The sequence below is a fragment of the Ammospiza caudacuta genome, chromosome 4, assembly GCF_027887145.1.
Source record: "Ammospiza caudacuta isolate bAmmCau1 chromosome 4, bAmmCau1.pri, whole genome shotgun sequence".
Classification (NCBI taxonomy): Eukaryota; Metazoa; Chordata; class Aves; order Passeriformes; family Passerellidae; genus Ammospiza; species Ammospiza caudacuta.
In genome coordinates, this window is record NC_080596.1 from 48,355,920 (window position 1) to 48,371,305 (window position 15,386).

The following is a 15,386-nucleotide window of genomic DNA, read 5'->3' on the forward strand; positions in this document are numbered from 1 at the left end:
AAGAGGTGGGAAGCTAAGAAAACTTTGTGTCAAAATTATCAAGCTAGCAAACAGCTCAAGGTAAAGACTAGATAGGCTTCAGTATCTGGAGGTGAGAATAGGGAGGTGTTCTTTCTTATGCTACCAGCAACTTTCCTCTTGAAGTTACCAAAGCCTCTGAAGAAAAGAAACTAAAGAGGCAAATATTCACAGAATCCCTTGTAGGTATAGGATTATCTATAGCATGGAAAAAAGAAAAAAAAGGAGAATAAATGTTTGAGGAAAAGGAACAAGGAAGCTGTTTCATTGTCCTGAGATCAGAAGACAGATCTGAAAGGGCAAGACGAGTGAAACTGAGAAACATGAGAAATGGAGTGCGGAAGGGCAAACCTGGCAGAGCTGGAGCAGATACAAGGAAATGCATGGCTGGTGACTGAAGGCATGAGGGTTGGTGGGAACGTGCTGTGAGTGCTCACAGCTCTAATGGGAGGCAGTAGCCAGAACATGAGGGCCTTGGCGTGTCTCATTCACCCAAATCACACCAAGGGCTGTGTAATCTGGTAACTACCTTTACCTTCAGTTCCCTCTGTTTTGTTGGGAAGATGAAGATGCTACCAGATTACTTGTGGTCCTGAAGCGAGTGAATTGTGATGAGCACTAGGAAATGACTGGTACCATTGTGTTCAGAAAGGGCATTGGACAGGGAGTACAGGCCTAGCTGCCTAAATAATGCTTGTTTAACAGTTTTCTGTGTGTAATAATAGTTATAGCTTGTTTGCTGTCTGATGGTATTGCTACTCTTCCCTAATTAAGGCAGTCAATTTATTGCTAATGACTTACTGACTTGGTTATTAATAATGTTTTACCAGGTAGTAACAGGAAGGACCTATCCTTTAATTTTTTTTTCTGGGAAATTACTTTGAGACACCTTCTGTGTGCAGTGAAAAAAGCCCATACTTTGTGGAGGGTATGGAGAGACTGAATTAGGCTCACTTAGCCATGAATGCCAGCCCATTTCCAGCAATGCTGGCTTCCTCAGAAGCTAGTCAGGAGATGAAGACTGTTTGTTTTCACTTAACTGTTTTGTAAAATAAAAAGGTTTTGATCATAAGAAATATGTATACCAGATTCCTACTACTCCCTGTGTAGCAAAAATGGACAGATCTACAAAGCTCCTGTGATCCCAGAGGCCAAATACAGCCTTGTTACAATTTTGCACCTGATAATGCATTTACAAATGTAGAGCATATAGCAATGGATCAGTGGAAGTGCTTCCTGGCATTCCTCAGGGAACCTTTAACAAATGTAAAGATAAGATATCCAGTCTGGATATCAGGTGGAAGGCTCTCCATTCCTGTAGGCAGTTAAAAAAGCTGTTTGCCTCATTTCTCATAAGAACCAGCTCCTTATAAAGATCGTGAATATTGGTGGATCCTTCAATTCAGTATTCCCAACTTCATAATTTTCAAAACAAAAGATTTGTCTGCGGAAGAAAGCTTTGTTTCCACTTTATTTAAATATATCAGGATAACCAAATACAAATTTACTTAAGCCACTGTCATTTCTCTATGTAATCACAGAAGAAGCTAATGTAGACTTAGTGTTTATGACTAAAACACATTATAACAAGACTTGACTTGTTTATCTTCCAGATTAAAGAAAATGCCAGGAAATCTTGCAAGTGGGGTCTTCTGCCTTTACAGGCTGTATCCTCATATTCACTGAGATTAATCAAGGACATGCACAATTTAGATAGCTTCACAAGGACTACTTTAAGAGCAACAGATGGAATTTTGGTAGATGATGTGGAAAACTTGTTAGTAAATATTGTGGCAGCTGCAAAGTTTGGCAACTGACAGTATTTAAAATAAATGAGTGTTAGAAAGCCTTGCAAATTTAACCTTATATTTATTTACTTTCATAGAGTGCCATTTCAGATTGCCCTTTAAGAAAGGATATTTGTGATAAGATTGCTCTGCTGCAGGAACAGTTAATGGTATTTATGTGCTGAGTGCTGGGTTAGTTGGAGCATAGATGTTTTTTAGGTTTCAGGGGTTTGAGGTGGCTGAGACTCATCTGTACAGATCTTTCTTCCTGAAGCTATAGGCTGCTACAGAGAGACTGCCTAGTTTTGTTTATACAAGAACACTGATGTCAACTTCAAAAGAGAAAGATTAGGATTCAGCAGATATTTTATATCTTTGTAGCAAGTCACACAGAGGACTCTGTCCTTAACTGACATGCCGTTCACAGGCTGTATGTTTTTATTATTGTCCACTGATAGTCAAAACATCAGCAGACTGCTGGTGGTAAACAAGAATGGAGTTTCTTTGTTTGTGCTCTTTCCTGAATTGCATACTACAAGTTAAAAGAAATTTTGCCCAAGCTTTGTATAAATCAGAAATGTTGGATTTTTGCCCAGGTTCCTATCTGGAGTGTGGTTCCTCTGTTGTGTCATGAAATTCATGCAATGCTTCAATTCTTAATGGTGGTCCACAAATGTAACCTTTTAGCTTTTTCCTTTGAAAGTCAAGATATCGGGTTTGGTCCTTGGAAACCTGTTTTGACATATAATGTAAAAAAGCTGGGCTTCTTCATCTTGGTTTGAGGACAGACAGCATCAGACAATCAATCCTCAATTGTGCGTATTGGCTCCAAATTAAAATGGAATATTGGGAATATGTGTTTTTGGGGTGGAAGAGGTCAGAAAAGGAGACATTCTTGTATATCCCATGACGCCATTAGCTAAGCACTGAAATATATTATTGTGACTTTCAGATGTGACCACAGAAGCAGTGAATCAATAGTACTGCCTGCACTATTGGGAAATAAACTGGAGACAGAATTATCTGCACAGCCTCTTGTCTCCTAGGCAATGCCTAAGAGAGACTTTTTTTACTCTTTGATGAGCATTGGCTCTCACTGAAATGAAGATGAGTCACTTTTTGTCCAATTGATGCCCAATGAAGTCTAAATCCTTTATTATTTATTTCTTAAATCTTCCTTAGCAGAAGCTGTGAGTTGTGCTTGGAGGCATGGGGTTCTGCAACTTGCTTTGTCACTCTCAGAGCCTTCATATTTCTTGGCAACTTTGAAGTCCCCCAGCACTACAGCATGAATTTCAAAGCATAGACTTTACGCAAAAAGACAATTTCTTTCCATTGCACTGTGAGATTTTGCTAAAGAAAATCTAGAAAAAAAGTAGATAGGTACTTAATAAAAGAATAATTTAGTTAAAAAGACTTATTAAAAAAAGTAAAAGTACTTAATTAATTTTTATCAGTTTTAGTTTTCAGCCCAAAGATCAAAATTTGGCATAAGGAGCTTGGCAGATAGTTTTCCTTCCCACTCGAGGGTTCCAAAAAGGGGAAAATAAACATTAACCACATCCTTAATTCTATGCTTGAGAAAACTGAACTAAAGAAGTATTTAGTCACTTTCCCATGCCAGGAAGCAAGTAACAGATTTGAAGACAAAACTTCCAGCTGAAAGTATTTTTGCTGAAGCGCAGCAACTCCTTTGATAGCTGTGCATTGCAGATGGAAATTTTTGTGGTAATTTTGTCAATTCAAATATTTTGTAGTCTTACTTAACAAAAGCCAAGTAACTATAAAATTAGGGAAAATGACTCCATCTCCCTGTTCATTATTGCAAGCTTCAGAGAAGTAAGCTGTAGCAGCTTTTGGATGGTTTGAGCAGTAAAATGCAGTAACTTGGGTGACACTGAAGTGTGCACAGGCTCTGAGCCAGGGGCACGGCAGATGAGACACTGCCACCTCCTGGGCTGTTCTGCTGGTAAACATAATGCTGATCCAACAAAAAATCAAAACTGCCCTTGAAAATCAAAACCTCTATGCTCCTACAAAGGAATCCTGCCTAAGCCATGAGGGTTTGTGTTTAACCTCACTCATGAAGTTTCACTCAAGAGGTGGGAATGAAATAGGGACATCAGAGACTCAGCAGCCCAGCGCCCTGCGAGAGGCTGTGAACAGATCCCCGATTCAGAGCCCCTTGTGTTGACGCTTTGGCAAATGATTCCTATTTGTGACTGACTAAAACTGCACTGATTTATTGCTGTAGACCACAAGGTTTTTTTTTGAAAAGATTCTGCTACTAGTTTTCATCCAATTTTCCCTATGTTTTTCAGCTCAATGCAATGGCGAACCGGGCAGCAGGGAAGGGATATGAAAATGAAGACAACTACTCCAACATCAAGTTTCAATTCATAGGCATTGAGAACATCCATGTTATGAGAAATAGTCTGCAGAAGATGCTTGAAGGTAATATTCATTGGAAACTTCATTGGAAACTAGAGGAAAATAATTGATCCTTCTGTCAAAGAAATCAGAATAACTGCTTTGTAATCAGCAGCAGTGAAAAAGAACATGGAAAGCAATCTTTATCTATTACAGCTGCATGCAGCTGCCTGCTGGCTAATGGGGCTTGTGCAATGGAGCATCATGGCCAATGCTGGTTGGTGATTTCTTATTTGTGAAAACACCTTGTTTCCTAGCTGAAATCCAGATTTTGTCATTTAATGACAAAATTAATTTTAATTCTGTACACCTTACTGCTACTCTGTCTTTTTTTTGAAATTTACATTTTGATGGTGAAATGAAAAAACATCCCTTATTGTTGACTTCAAGGCTAGTGGAAAATACCGATTTTTTTTTTTTAAGCTCAGAAAAACTGTGGTGGGGTTTTCATATAAGGAAGTTGAGCATTTTAGGCTGTGAATTTTAACAGAAACCTATTCATGCCCTGCATAGAACATATCCCATCAGGTCTAGTAATGAAATTTACAGTCAATGAGTGTAACAATTCATCACTATCGATATCCCATGGAAATTACAAGCATTTGCTTCATAAATAGTTAGCAGTATTTAAACCAGCAAAGCTGTTCTGCCATTTCCTATTTGCAGTACATAACTGTTTAGAGGTCATCTGGGAAAAGAGCAGAGATAAATAAGCCATCCTTGATTTTTAAGGAAATAGGAAATAGTGCTCACTCCACCATGTGTCCATATTTACTTCATGTACATCAACAACAACTTCCATCAGATCCCAGATCGGCTTCATTTCTCTTATTCTTGACTTGATGCTCTGCCCATGCTCTTTTACTCTTCATCTGTCCCCCACTGAGTGCATGCAAATGTAAATTTGAAATCTAAGAAGGGCTTAATTTTCCGTGATAGGGAAGCCATGCTCTGTTTTCACATTAGAGCATTTTATGGAAACCAGGGTTAAAGTGGGATACAGGTAAAACATCTATTCATGAGAGTTTTCTTGGTCTAAGGAAAACAGTGGTGGGGAAAACAGATATTTTGTTCACTAGGAAGTCTTGTTTGGCTAGGAGATAGGCTGGGTGAGTAAACAGGTCCCTTTATTTGTTCAACTCAAGACTATCTATGTTAAAATAGTAAACAATCAGTCTGGCTGCACGGGCAGTACTGTGTATAATTTTTGAGCCAAAAGTTCATGAGACTGGTCCATGGCCCAAACTTGCATGTAACAAGGTAACTTGAAATGTATTTAACACTTCAGGCTGCTTGGAGGGCACAAATTCTTAACATCTATTTTCAAGTAAGCTGTATGGTTAAAACATCTGCTTTTTTACTGGGTTTTATATTTGCTATGTTGAAATCTCTCATGTACCAACTTGACTGATAAGATTAGAAATCAGAGAAGTTAAGGACTTTTAAAAAGAAAAATCTTATGACTTTCAGTGTACTAGGGCTTTCCCTATGTGAGATGCTAGGTAGATGCTAGGTAGTTTTTTATCTTTTTCCATTTGTATGTGTCTCTTAATCTGTTTTTCTTGTGACCTTTTACCTGACTTGAGCATGCAAAGGGACCTAGAACCAAAATGGCTGTCAAGGATGATAAAACACATTTGTGTTAATATGGCTTTAAATTTTTATCATTTAATACCTCAATAATATATCAATAATTATCAATTAGTGATGTATGATCAGTATCAATAAAAAAAGATGTAAATAATTAAAAAAATACAGAAATAAGATAGCAATATCACTGTACCTATGTGAATCTCAAGTAAAGCATCACACTACTCTTTACAGAATGAGACTGCTGCTCATGATCTGTGGTAAAACTTTATAAGATGCATAAAACCTTTGAAAAGACAAATGAGGCTGATGAAAACTGATTTTAGTTTAATGTGAGCTGTATTGCTGCTTAGAAGTATACAGCATGAAAGAGGACATCAAGATATAGTTGGCCAGATGTGTTGCTGAAATGCAAGGCCAGTTTCATTCAATTTACTGGTGCTAAGCAGAAGTGAAGAGCAGAGGATCTTCACATGCCAGACTGCAGATTATTTGCAATATACAATTTTAAATAACTTCCAATGCTAAGAAAATTTGAAAAAAAATTTAGTATTCAGTTTTCCATTAGAAAATGGACTTATATTAGGAATGTATTCACTTAATTATTCATTATTTTGGGGAGTGGGGAGGAAAGGTGAGGAAATACATTTATACTTATAAAAATATCAATATTTATTTTAGTAGGTAAAATTAATAACAATTTACTTCTTAATAAATAAAACACTATTTTATTTTAGTAGCTGAAAAATTGATTTCAGCTTTGTGATTTTACTACTTTATTTCAAGCCAATTTATCTTATTTTAACATATATTTACCTTAGTAAAATGTTGATTTTTGCTAAATAAATCAGCATTATAAAATGATTAAATTTTTAGAATAAGGTTTTTTTCAGAATATGCAAGAAGTGTTGAGATTTGACTGTATTGTGGAAGTGAAATGCATTTCAGCATGATGGAATTTCCTTTCCAAAAAAGTGTAGTATGGATTTTTATTTTTCTCCATTTATAGATGGGTCTATGTGAAGAACCTTGAAATATTTTGATCCTGTGTGCAAACTTCCTTGAAACAATATTTAACATTAGAAGGACATTACACAGGGACTTTTCTTGCTAAAGATCCCAGGTGTGCCTGAGGCTGCTGCTGGCACTGGGGATGGGGTGGGCTGTGCTGCACACCCAGGCCAGCTGAGACCTGGCTCCCGTGTGCTGTGCACTGAGCCGATGGCCCCACATGCTCCCTGGCTGTATTTAAACAGCAAATATGAGCTTCTCCTCCCCTCTCACCAGGAGCAGCACTTGCTGATGTAGGAGCAGCCCTCTGGTCCTTGGACTTCTGGGACAGATCAGGCAGGGAGAATCCCAGTGGGTTTGGCCCACAGTAACTCTTCCTGCCTCTGCTTATGGCTGTCCTGCCAGGAGTGGAGGACTAGTCCAGCACACCCCTCTGGTACTTTTGCTGGTGGAAGAGGCAGTTGCCAACATGTGCCCTTTGTCTTCTTCCCAGTCTGAGACTTGGGTACATTGCTGGAATTCCCAGAGCTCTGCCTGTTGGCTCTTGATTTTCCTGTGCATGAAGCAGGCCATATTTCTAAAAGATTTTAGTACCTTTTCTGCTGAGATGGAAATGCCCTTTCCCCTTAGGATAACTGAATTCATAATTGAACTCAGTACTAGGGTCCAGATCAGTTGCCAAAGTCATGTGAAATGTACAGTGTATGCATTTAGGACAGTATGAACTTTGCACAGTGAAGTGGTCAGTAAATATTGACTCCAATTTTGGAGTGGGAATGAGCAAAGCACTGTTTCAGCCTTACCTTGGGCTTTTGTAAATAGAGACAGCAGCTTCAGCCAGTATTCAGCCACTAATTGGTCATGCTTCCATCTGCACAGAAACATTAATCATGTGAAAAGCTGTTTGCTTTCAGTGCTGCTATCTCTGCATCTTTAAAAATATCCTCCAAAAATTACTTTTAAAACAACCATCTGGAAGGGGCCTTACATATAAACATTGCAAGACTTTGTATGGACACATTAGGCCATTTTGCCTCTGAACTAAATGGAGTTAGGACAATCAGATAGTTCAGATATGATATAAACTCTATCTTTGGCTTGTAAAATTAAATTTCAATTATGCTGAAGGAAAATAAAGCTATTGGCCAGGGGCCATAATGGCCATAAATAACAGAATCTTTTAAGATTTCCAGACCACAAGAGACTTACTAAGATATTAGTAATTGACAGATCATACCTTAACTCAGTAAAAGCTAGGATATTTTTCACTGTACTCTGAAAATTAATTTCACTGGCTAATACATTTTTTCTTTAAAAGACAGTATAACTCTACATGGATCAAAATAAAGATGTAGTCTTTTTATGGGGTGATTTTAGCATCTTAGTATTGAAAATAGATTGCACCAAGTTTCATTCAGTATGTGTTCTGCTGGATTGAGGCACCTTTTTTAGATTCTGATTGGTTTTTTTCTTCTGATACCACAAAGTCTATCATTAAAAAAATAGATACTTGGATACAGCAGAATAGGAACTTAGAGCAAAAACTGGGCAATTTTTTTTCCTTCAAATGTGGCATAGAGTTTGGAAGATTTCGGGAAAATATTTTCCTTGATGAATTATGTCTTGTCTTCACCATCAGAATACTTTTTGACTCCAAGTGAAGCTTTAATAAGGTTTAATTCAGGGATGGAGAACTGTGGAGTGAACCACTTTAACTCAAGCACCTTCATCTGTGGTGGTGCTGGGAGTAGGAGGCAGGAGCCGCTTGGGTGTCTGTCTGCCTGTCCAACAGCAGAAATCAAACGCTTTCTGTTTCCAAGCCCTCATCATCAAATACATGAAATCCTCCCAAGGGTTTGAAAACTTCATTCCCAACACAATTTTGGAAAATACATGCTTCAGAGAAGGATGGATTTGGATTTGTTTGCAATAGGCTTTATGACAGCTTCTCTTTTTAAATTAAGTCAACATATTGGGTGAAATTTGACCCAGCCCCATTTCTCAAATACATGTGTTTCTCAAAGGTTAAATTTGGCAGAGGTGTTCAAAACATAAGCATTCTTTTCAAAAGATGCATGTTTTACACAGTGGATATCTGAAGAAGAGGTAACTCTTCTTCAAGCCAATGAAGCTTAAGGGACTCTAACTACTATGCATTTAAAAAGTATCTTATTTTGCAGTTTGTGAGCTGAAATCACCTTCAATGAGTGACTTTCTGTGGGGTCTAGAAAATTCTGGCTGGCTGAAGCACATCAAAGCCATTATGGATGCTGGCATTTTTATTGCAAAGGTAAAGTGTGTAAAATGAGAACAAATCTTGGAGTAAGCAGATACAGAAAATGAGGACCAAATTCTCTGCTTATGGGTAACTTCTGTTATCTCTTCAGTGATGTTATACCTGAAAAAAGCCCATTTGCAGTGCTTTGTGTATGAGGAGAAATGATTCTTAAGTGCTGTGGTGTTGATGCTTTTCTAAAATAGTAAACAAAATCTTGAGTTCTTTTGTGCTGAAGCCTCTACTAGCCTGTGTCTTGTTGTGGCAGACATTTGCATGTCCTTACTTTACTCCCCAAGAGTGATTGTTACTCTTTCTTTCCCTATTTGCCCTGCCTCCTCCACTGGTTTCTGGGCACTTTCTTTGTGGAAATGGTAGTTGTAATAGATACATATAGCTATATATAATGTATAATAAGTTATATTATACACAATGTATAGCTACTGTGTTATCTCCTCTGAGTTATCAGGCAACCAACCAAATTCACCTCTTGAACCAACTCCTGTGTATTACCATGGCCAAACTCTTTAGCAGCTTCTATTTTTATTTACTTGAAAATTCTTCCAGAAAACAGTTTTGGCTTTAATAGGAAATTATTTCCCCTACTTCCCCCCCCACAGTAATGTAGACATTTGTCATCTGCCAGCGGTAGCTTTAATTTTGTTGCCCCCAACCTTGTGATCTGCCTTTTACCGCTACAATTCCTATTTTTGAGATTACAATTTTTTATTGGCCATTTTATTCACATGACCTACTGCCCACAGTTATACAGATAAAAATTCATGGGTTTCTCTCCTCACCAACTGCTTGTTTCTCTTGCATTGCTTCTTCCTTCTCAGTAGGCAACTGTAGCTTCTTACCTGAACAGCAATAAATACACATATTATTATTATACCTGTGCAATAAATACACATATTATTACTCCCAGACCTACTCCTTTTCATTAGCTCATAGAAGTAAGGTTATTTACATTAGCTTTGCAGTTTTCCCCCAGTGGTTAGTCTTATTACCCTTTGTGCATATGCTTGCTAGCCTAGTGCCTTCTGACATGCATTTTGACCCATTCTTATTTGTGCGGTTCTCAGTTCTCTGTTCTTGGTCTTCTGCTCACAGGGGTACTATTTTTGTCTCTTGAGATAAACATAGATAATTTATTATTATTTGTCTTTCCCTATTAAGCCCAAAATTAACCTAAATGGGTGTTTTTTTCCCTCTATGGTATTTTTCCTAACCTACTTTATTTTCTACTTCCTAAATTCAATTCTCTTTAGAAATGATAAAAGTCAAAACCCTTAGAATTAAAAAAAACAATCACCAACCCTCAAATTCTAAAAATAATACAATGCCAGACTCTGGAGAACTCAGTATAATTTCTTCTTTATGTGTTTATGTACAAAATAGAATCCTCTCTCCCCAATTATTACATTAAAGATACTGATAAAATCTTGCTTGTTAGATGTGGAAGTTTCCCACCACCGCTGGCTTCCCCAGAAGCCTTTACAGGATGCCACCAGTGCAATGCAGTGTGCTGCAATGATGTCCAGGCTAGTGATGGCATTGGAACCAGTCATTGCCCTTAATGACATTACCATCAAGATGAAGAATAAGGAGCCATATTGCAAGTATGGCTATGCTTTTAGTGGCATGTAAGTGGCATGAGATGTGTTGGAGCATCTGAATCTGCTGTAGGTAGTTGTCTGCTCTGACAGATTGGTGTATTTCAACTGAATTAAATGAATCCCACATCTTCCTGTAGTGGAGCATAAACAGGTAATTCTCAACCACCATATTGCATGGCCTGGGGTGAATTATAACGTTTCAAATTAGAGTAATAACACTGATTTTCAAATAACACTTAACTTTATTTAAGAACTCTGTGGCAGAGTAAAAAATTAATGAGCTTTCCAAGTTTCTGAATTAATACTCTCTCTATGCCTCTTGTCTCACTTTTTCTCCCTTGCCACTGTCTTCCTCCCTGCTTGTGAACTTCCTGACTTTTTCTGTGTCCTTAGGCTGTGGCTGAGGAAGGTGTGAGTGTGCTTGTTCACTGCTCTGATGGCTGGGATAGGACAGCCCAGGTTTGCTCTGTAGCAAGCCTTCTATTGGATCCATATTACAGAACTATGAAGGGATTCATGGTAAGCGGGTTCTTTCACAGAGTAAATGAAGTAGTGTGGCATCACTTCAGATGAATGTCTTTGTTTTAATAGGAAACAAACTCCATAAATGTCCATAAATATACCCTTTTGTTTTGTTTTGTTTCTCTTAAGTAGGAGGGAAGGCTTCTATATGTTCATGTTATAGTCTCCTGATTTCTCTATGAAACATTATTCAAGGTGGGGATCAGTTGGTCACCTACGTTTGTTGTTTTGTTTTTTCCTAATCTTGATTGAGAAACTTTCTCATAGCCCAGAGAGCATTTGTGAAAGCAAGAATTTGTACTCATTTGAAATGAGCATTTTAATTTTGAGTGTCAGAAGTATGTCTTTTCTAGACATGAGATTGCAATGAGCAGCTATATTGGAAAATCTCCTTTCGCAGGTCAATCAGCAGCAGTAAAGCATCTAGAAGTGGTTATCAAGTTACTGGTCACATGTTAAAAATATGTTTGAGACATTTATAAGTTCTATTTTAGAAAGCAATGAAACAAGATGTTTGAAGTTGTGCTGTAATACTGGCACTCTCTCTGCATCCATGAAGAGTGCTGTTTTCCTGAGCTGGCAAGCAGTGCTCATTATTTTTCTGCCAGTTCTGAAAATTACTTAGATTTCTAATATTGCTTGCTTCCATTGTTCTTGCTTGCCACTTTTCTGATCACTCTAAGAATTAACTGGGATTAGAGCACTTCTTGTTTACACCACCCTTCTGCCTGCTTCAACATGTCAGCTCCACTCCACAACACTGAATGCAATATTCTCATTTCAGGTGTTAATTGAAAAAGACTGGATTTCCTTTGGCCACAAATTTAACCACAGGTAAGGTAGGGCTAAGGTTTTCCTTTCTATGTATGTGTATGTTTATGTAGTCTGTATCTGCTGCCATTCCAGTTCTTCTTTGTTGCTGCCTTACAAAACACTGCAACAGGAAACTGCCGTACCCTTTTCTCCAACTATGTGATTTAGCTGCCTGGAAAAGTCAGAGTGAAATATTTCTATATATGCACTCCAAAACTGCTAAGGGGAGTCCTGCATGCTGCTCTTGCAGCTGCTGTGAGCACTCAGAGGTCCATGTGAGTATTTGTGTGTGTATTTGGTTTGCAAAACCACTTTGGAGTCCAGCAGATCTCCTCTGAGTGCCAAGGCCCCTCACATAAGTCCCTGTTCATCAAAGGGACTTCTACATCTTCCAAGGCAGTACTTAATCTTAGGCATGTCTGTGAGTTACCTATTACATAATATAAACTCTTCCTGTTACAGTCTGTTATAAAAAAAACCAGCAAGATCTGCTCAGAAATGTCAGGCAAAGTGGGTAATTTATTTGACCAAGTTATTTTGAACACCAATCCAATGTAAATGCTATAATGTAATGAAAAATGTTTGAAGACTTAATATATTTAAACATGGGTACATTTTCACATTTTCTTTCTTTCATGACTTTACTTCTGTTTTCTTTAAAAATTAAAAATGCAATTTTTATATTGGGGTTCAATTACATTATATTGCTTGATTTGAATATAAATTTGTTATAGTTTAAAAAACCAACAAATTTCAGAAAATCTGAGCATCTTCACAGCACCTGTGAAATTCCATAGGAATTACTACAGTTCATATGATACTGTCAGTTGGTCTTGATTATCAGTGGGACAAGGTATTATGAAATGCAATAACCACTGATAGCTTTGGTTGGCTGTTCAATATTGCTGTATTTTCTTTGATGGTAATAGAAGTTTCAATTTTAGATATTTATAAAATTCTACTCTGTTGGCATGTGTAAATATAAGTGCACATACACCCCCCACCAGGAGAATAATTGATTGAAAATGCTTCTTCCTATTATATAGACTTACAAAATACCTTTTACTTCTATGTGTATTTTATTTTCAGTCTCCTTTTCTTCATTGCAAGTGGTTCCAAGAGGCATTTTTATACACAGAAAGTTTCATGGTCACTTGACAGTCACAGCAGCATGTAAACATTTTCCACTTCTAGAAATTTCACCAAGAGAGGGCAGCTTTAACCTGTTTTCTGCTGATGTAATGAGAGCAGATAGCTCTCCTGCTCAGTTTTCTCATTTGGGGAATAATCTACTATTAAGAAACTGTCTTCAGGCACACTTTTGTCATTAAGTCATTTCAGTCATTTTTCTGATAACTTATGTTACCTGGGTACAATTTATACTGATAGCATTAAAACATGGCTATGCAGCAGCCAGCTTTTTGTAGCTGTAATATAACAAGACAACCAATTAAAGAGGGTTTTTTGTTTGCAATTCTGCCTCCATTCTACTTCATGATTCTTGCATCATTTTTTAAAGTAAAAATATAGTAATACTTGAGATTTTAGAAATGAATGCCTAGGATGTACCTTGCACACTAAAGTGGGGGGTGTGTTTTCCTTATAGTTAATTCAGTTGTCTTACAGGAATTCAGGTTATAATTGGATGTATCTTGTCTTGTTTCAGGTATGGCAATTTAGATGGAGATCCAAAGGAGATATCACCTGTTATTGACCAGTTCATCGAATGTGTTTGGCAGCTAATGGAACAGTTTCCTTGTGCCTTTGAATTCAATGAAAGATTCCTCATCCACATACAGCATCATATCTATTCTTGCCAGTTTGGGAATTTCCTGTGTAACAGCCAGAAGGAGAGAAGAGAGCTGAAGTATAAAAATGCTTTCTTTAGTAGCATATTTGTGCATGGGGTCTGTGGCTGGTGGTGTATTGAGCATTACTGGAGACATTTTCCAGTTTGCATGTATGTGTTTCATAAGGCACAGGGTGTGTGTCTTCTGGCAACACAGATTAATACCAAAAAAAGTTGATCCTCTGCAGTGTAGCTGTGCTGGGAGCATAATCCATGATGTGCGTGACAGGGATTAGTGAAAACTGACAAGAGCATTATGCCTTCAGCCATGTGGGCCTGCCTTTACTGCAGCCCTGACTAAATACAAGGCAAGCTGGCCCTGTAACTCCAGTATGAAATTATGGTAACTCTAGTTAAATTCTCAGCTTAAGAGTTACTGCTCCTCTGTGTTTTAACCTGTCTTTGGATCTCACGTCAGGACATTTTAGTCCTGCTGTCTTAGGTACTTCCTTATGAACATCCTTTTTGTCTGGTAGCCCTCCCCAGGACTGAGTCAGCAGACTGTCCTTCTAGCCCCACAGCAATTATGAATTAATCTACCTGTCCTGAGGCCCAAAAAAAGCTAGCATCATGATTCCTGGCAGTGCTCATGTTTGCATCTGCTTCCCAGGGCCCCGGGTCCTTGATACATGATGACATCCATTGTTTTTCTGAAGCAGCCTGGTGATGTCAGCAGTAGCAATGAGAGGAGGTGCTGCTTACTGCTGGCTGCTGCCATTTGCTCCCTTTCACTGCTCAAATGCAGAGCAGCCACAGTGGATGTCCATTTAAAATCAAAACCCTCACAGATCACCACATCCCAAGACCCAACTGTGTAAGAAATTGTAGCTCAGTGGGATAGGAGTGCTTTTAAATGTGGGGATCTCTTTGGTGCAGAGATCTGTCTGAAAGCTCACTTTATGGAAATTATCCTCTCCACCTCACAAAGGAACCAGTCTCTCCACCTACTCATTCTAGCTGTTTTTGCTTTATGGGAAATGGATCAGAATTTGCTTTTAGTGAGCTGCAAGGGAATTTGGGTCTCTGTTTCTCTATGTAATTCAAGTCTAATTCTGTCAAGGAAGCTGATTGTAAACTGGAAGTATGGAGGACAAGAATGCTGCATCTAAGCTTTAGCTATCCCTGAATTGTAATAGAGGCTTTAATATATTTTTATTTAATGTATTGTTTTTCAGAATCAAAGAAAGAACGTATTCATTGTGGGCTCACTTGTGGAAAAATCGTGCTGATTACCTGAATCCCTTATACAGGTCAGACCACAGTCAAACCCAAGGGACCCTGCACCCACAGATAGCTCCATGCAACTTCTTGTACAAGTAGGTAGTACCACTTGCTGCTGGGAATTGTAGCGTGGGTTGGGTTAGTACAGAACAGAATGCCTTTGTATATAAGTATTTCCTGTTCTATAAGGCCATTTATAGAGAGTAAATTCAGTTTCAGATGCAGAATGTTTGTTCCCTGTGTGCTCATAG

The 15,386-nt window shown here is 38.1% G+C and overlaps 1 protein-coding gene across 2 annotated transcripts in view; it reads left to right on the forward strand.

Annotated features, from left to right (window-relative positions):
* The window catches only part of MTMR7 (myotubularin related protein 7), a 41,541-nt gene that overhangs the window by 21,501 nt on the left and 4,654 nt on the right, over positions 1 to 15,386 (forward strand). The window contains exons 7-12 of one of the 2 annotated variants that reach the window (XM_058803353.1): positions 4,127 to 4,259; positions 9,017 to 9,126; positions 11,124 to 11,249; positions 12,037 to 12,086; positions 13,732 to 13,932; positions 15,090 to 15,230. In XM_058803353.1, coding sequence (XP_058659336.1) covers positions 4,127 to 4,259; positions 9,017 to 9,126; positions 11,124 to 11,249; positions 12,037 to 12,086; positions 13,732 to 13,932; positions 15,090 to 15,230 — 761 coding nt within the window. The remainder of the gene's footprint in view (positions 1 to 4,126; positions 4,260 to 9,016; positions 9,127 to 11,123; positions 11,250 to 12,036; positions 12,087 to 13,731; positions 13,933 to 15,089; positions 15,231 to 15,386) is intronic. The other variant, XM_058803354.1, reaches the window with a different exon arrangement.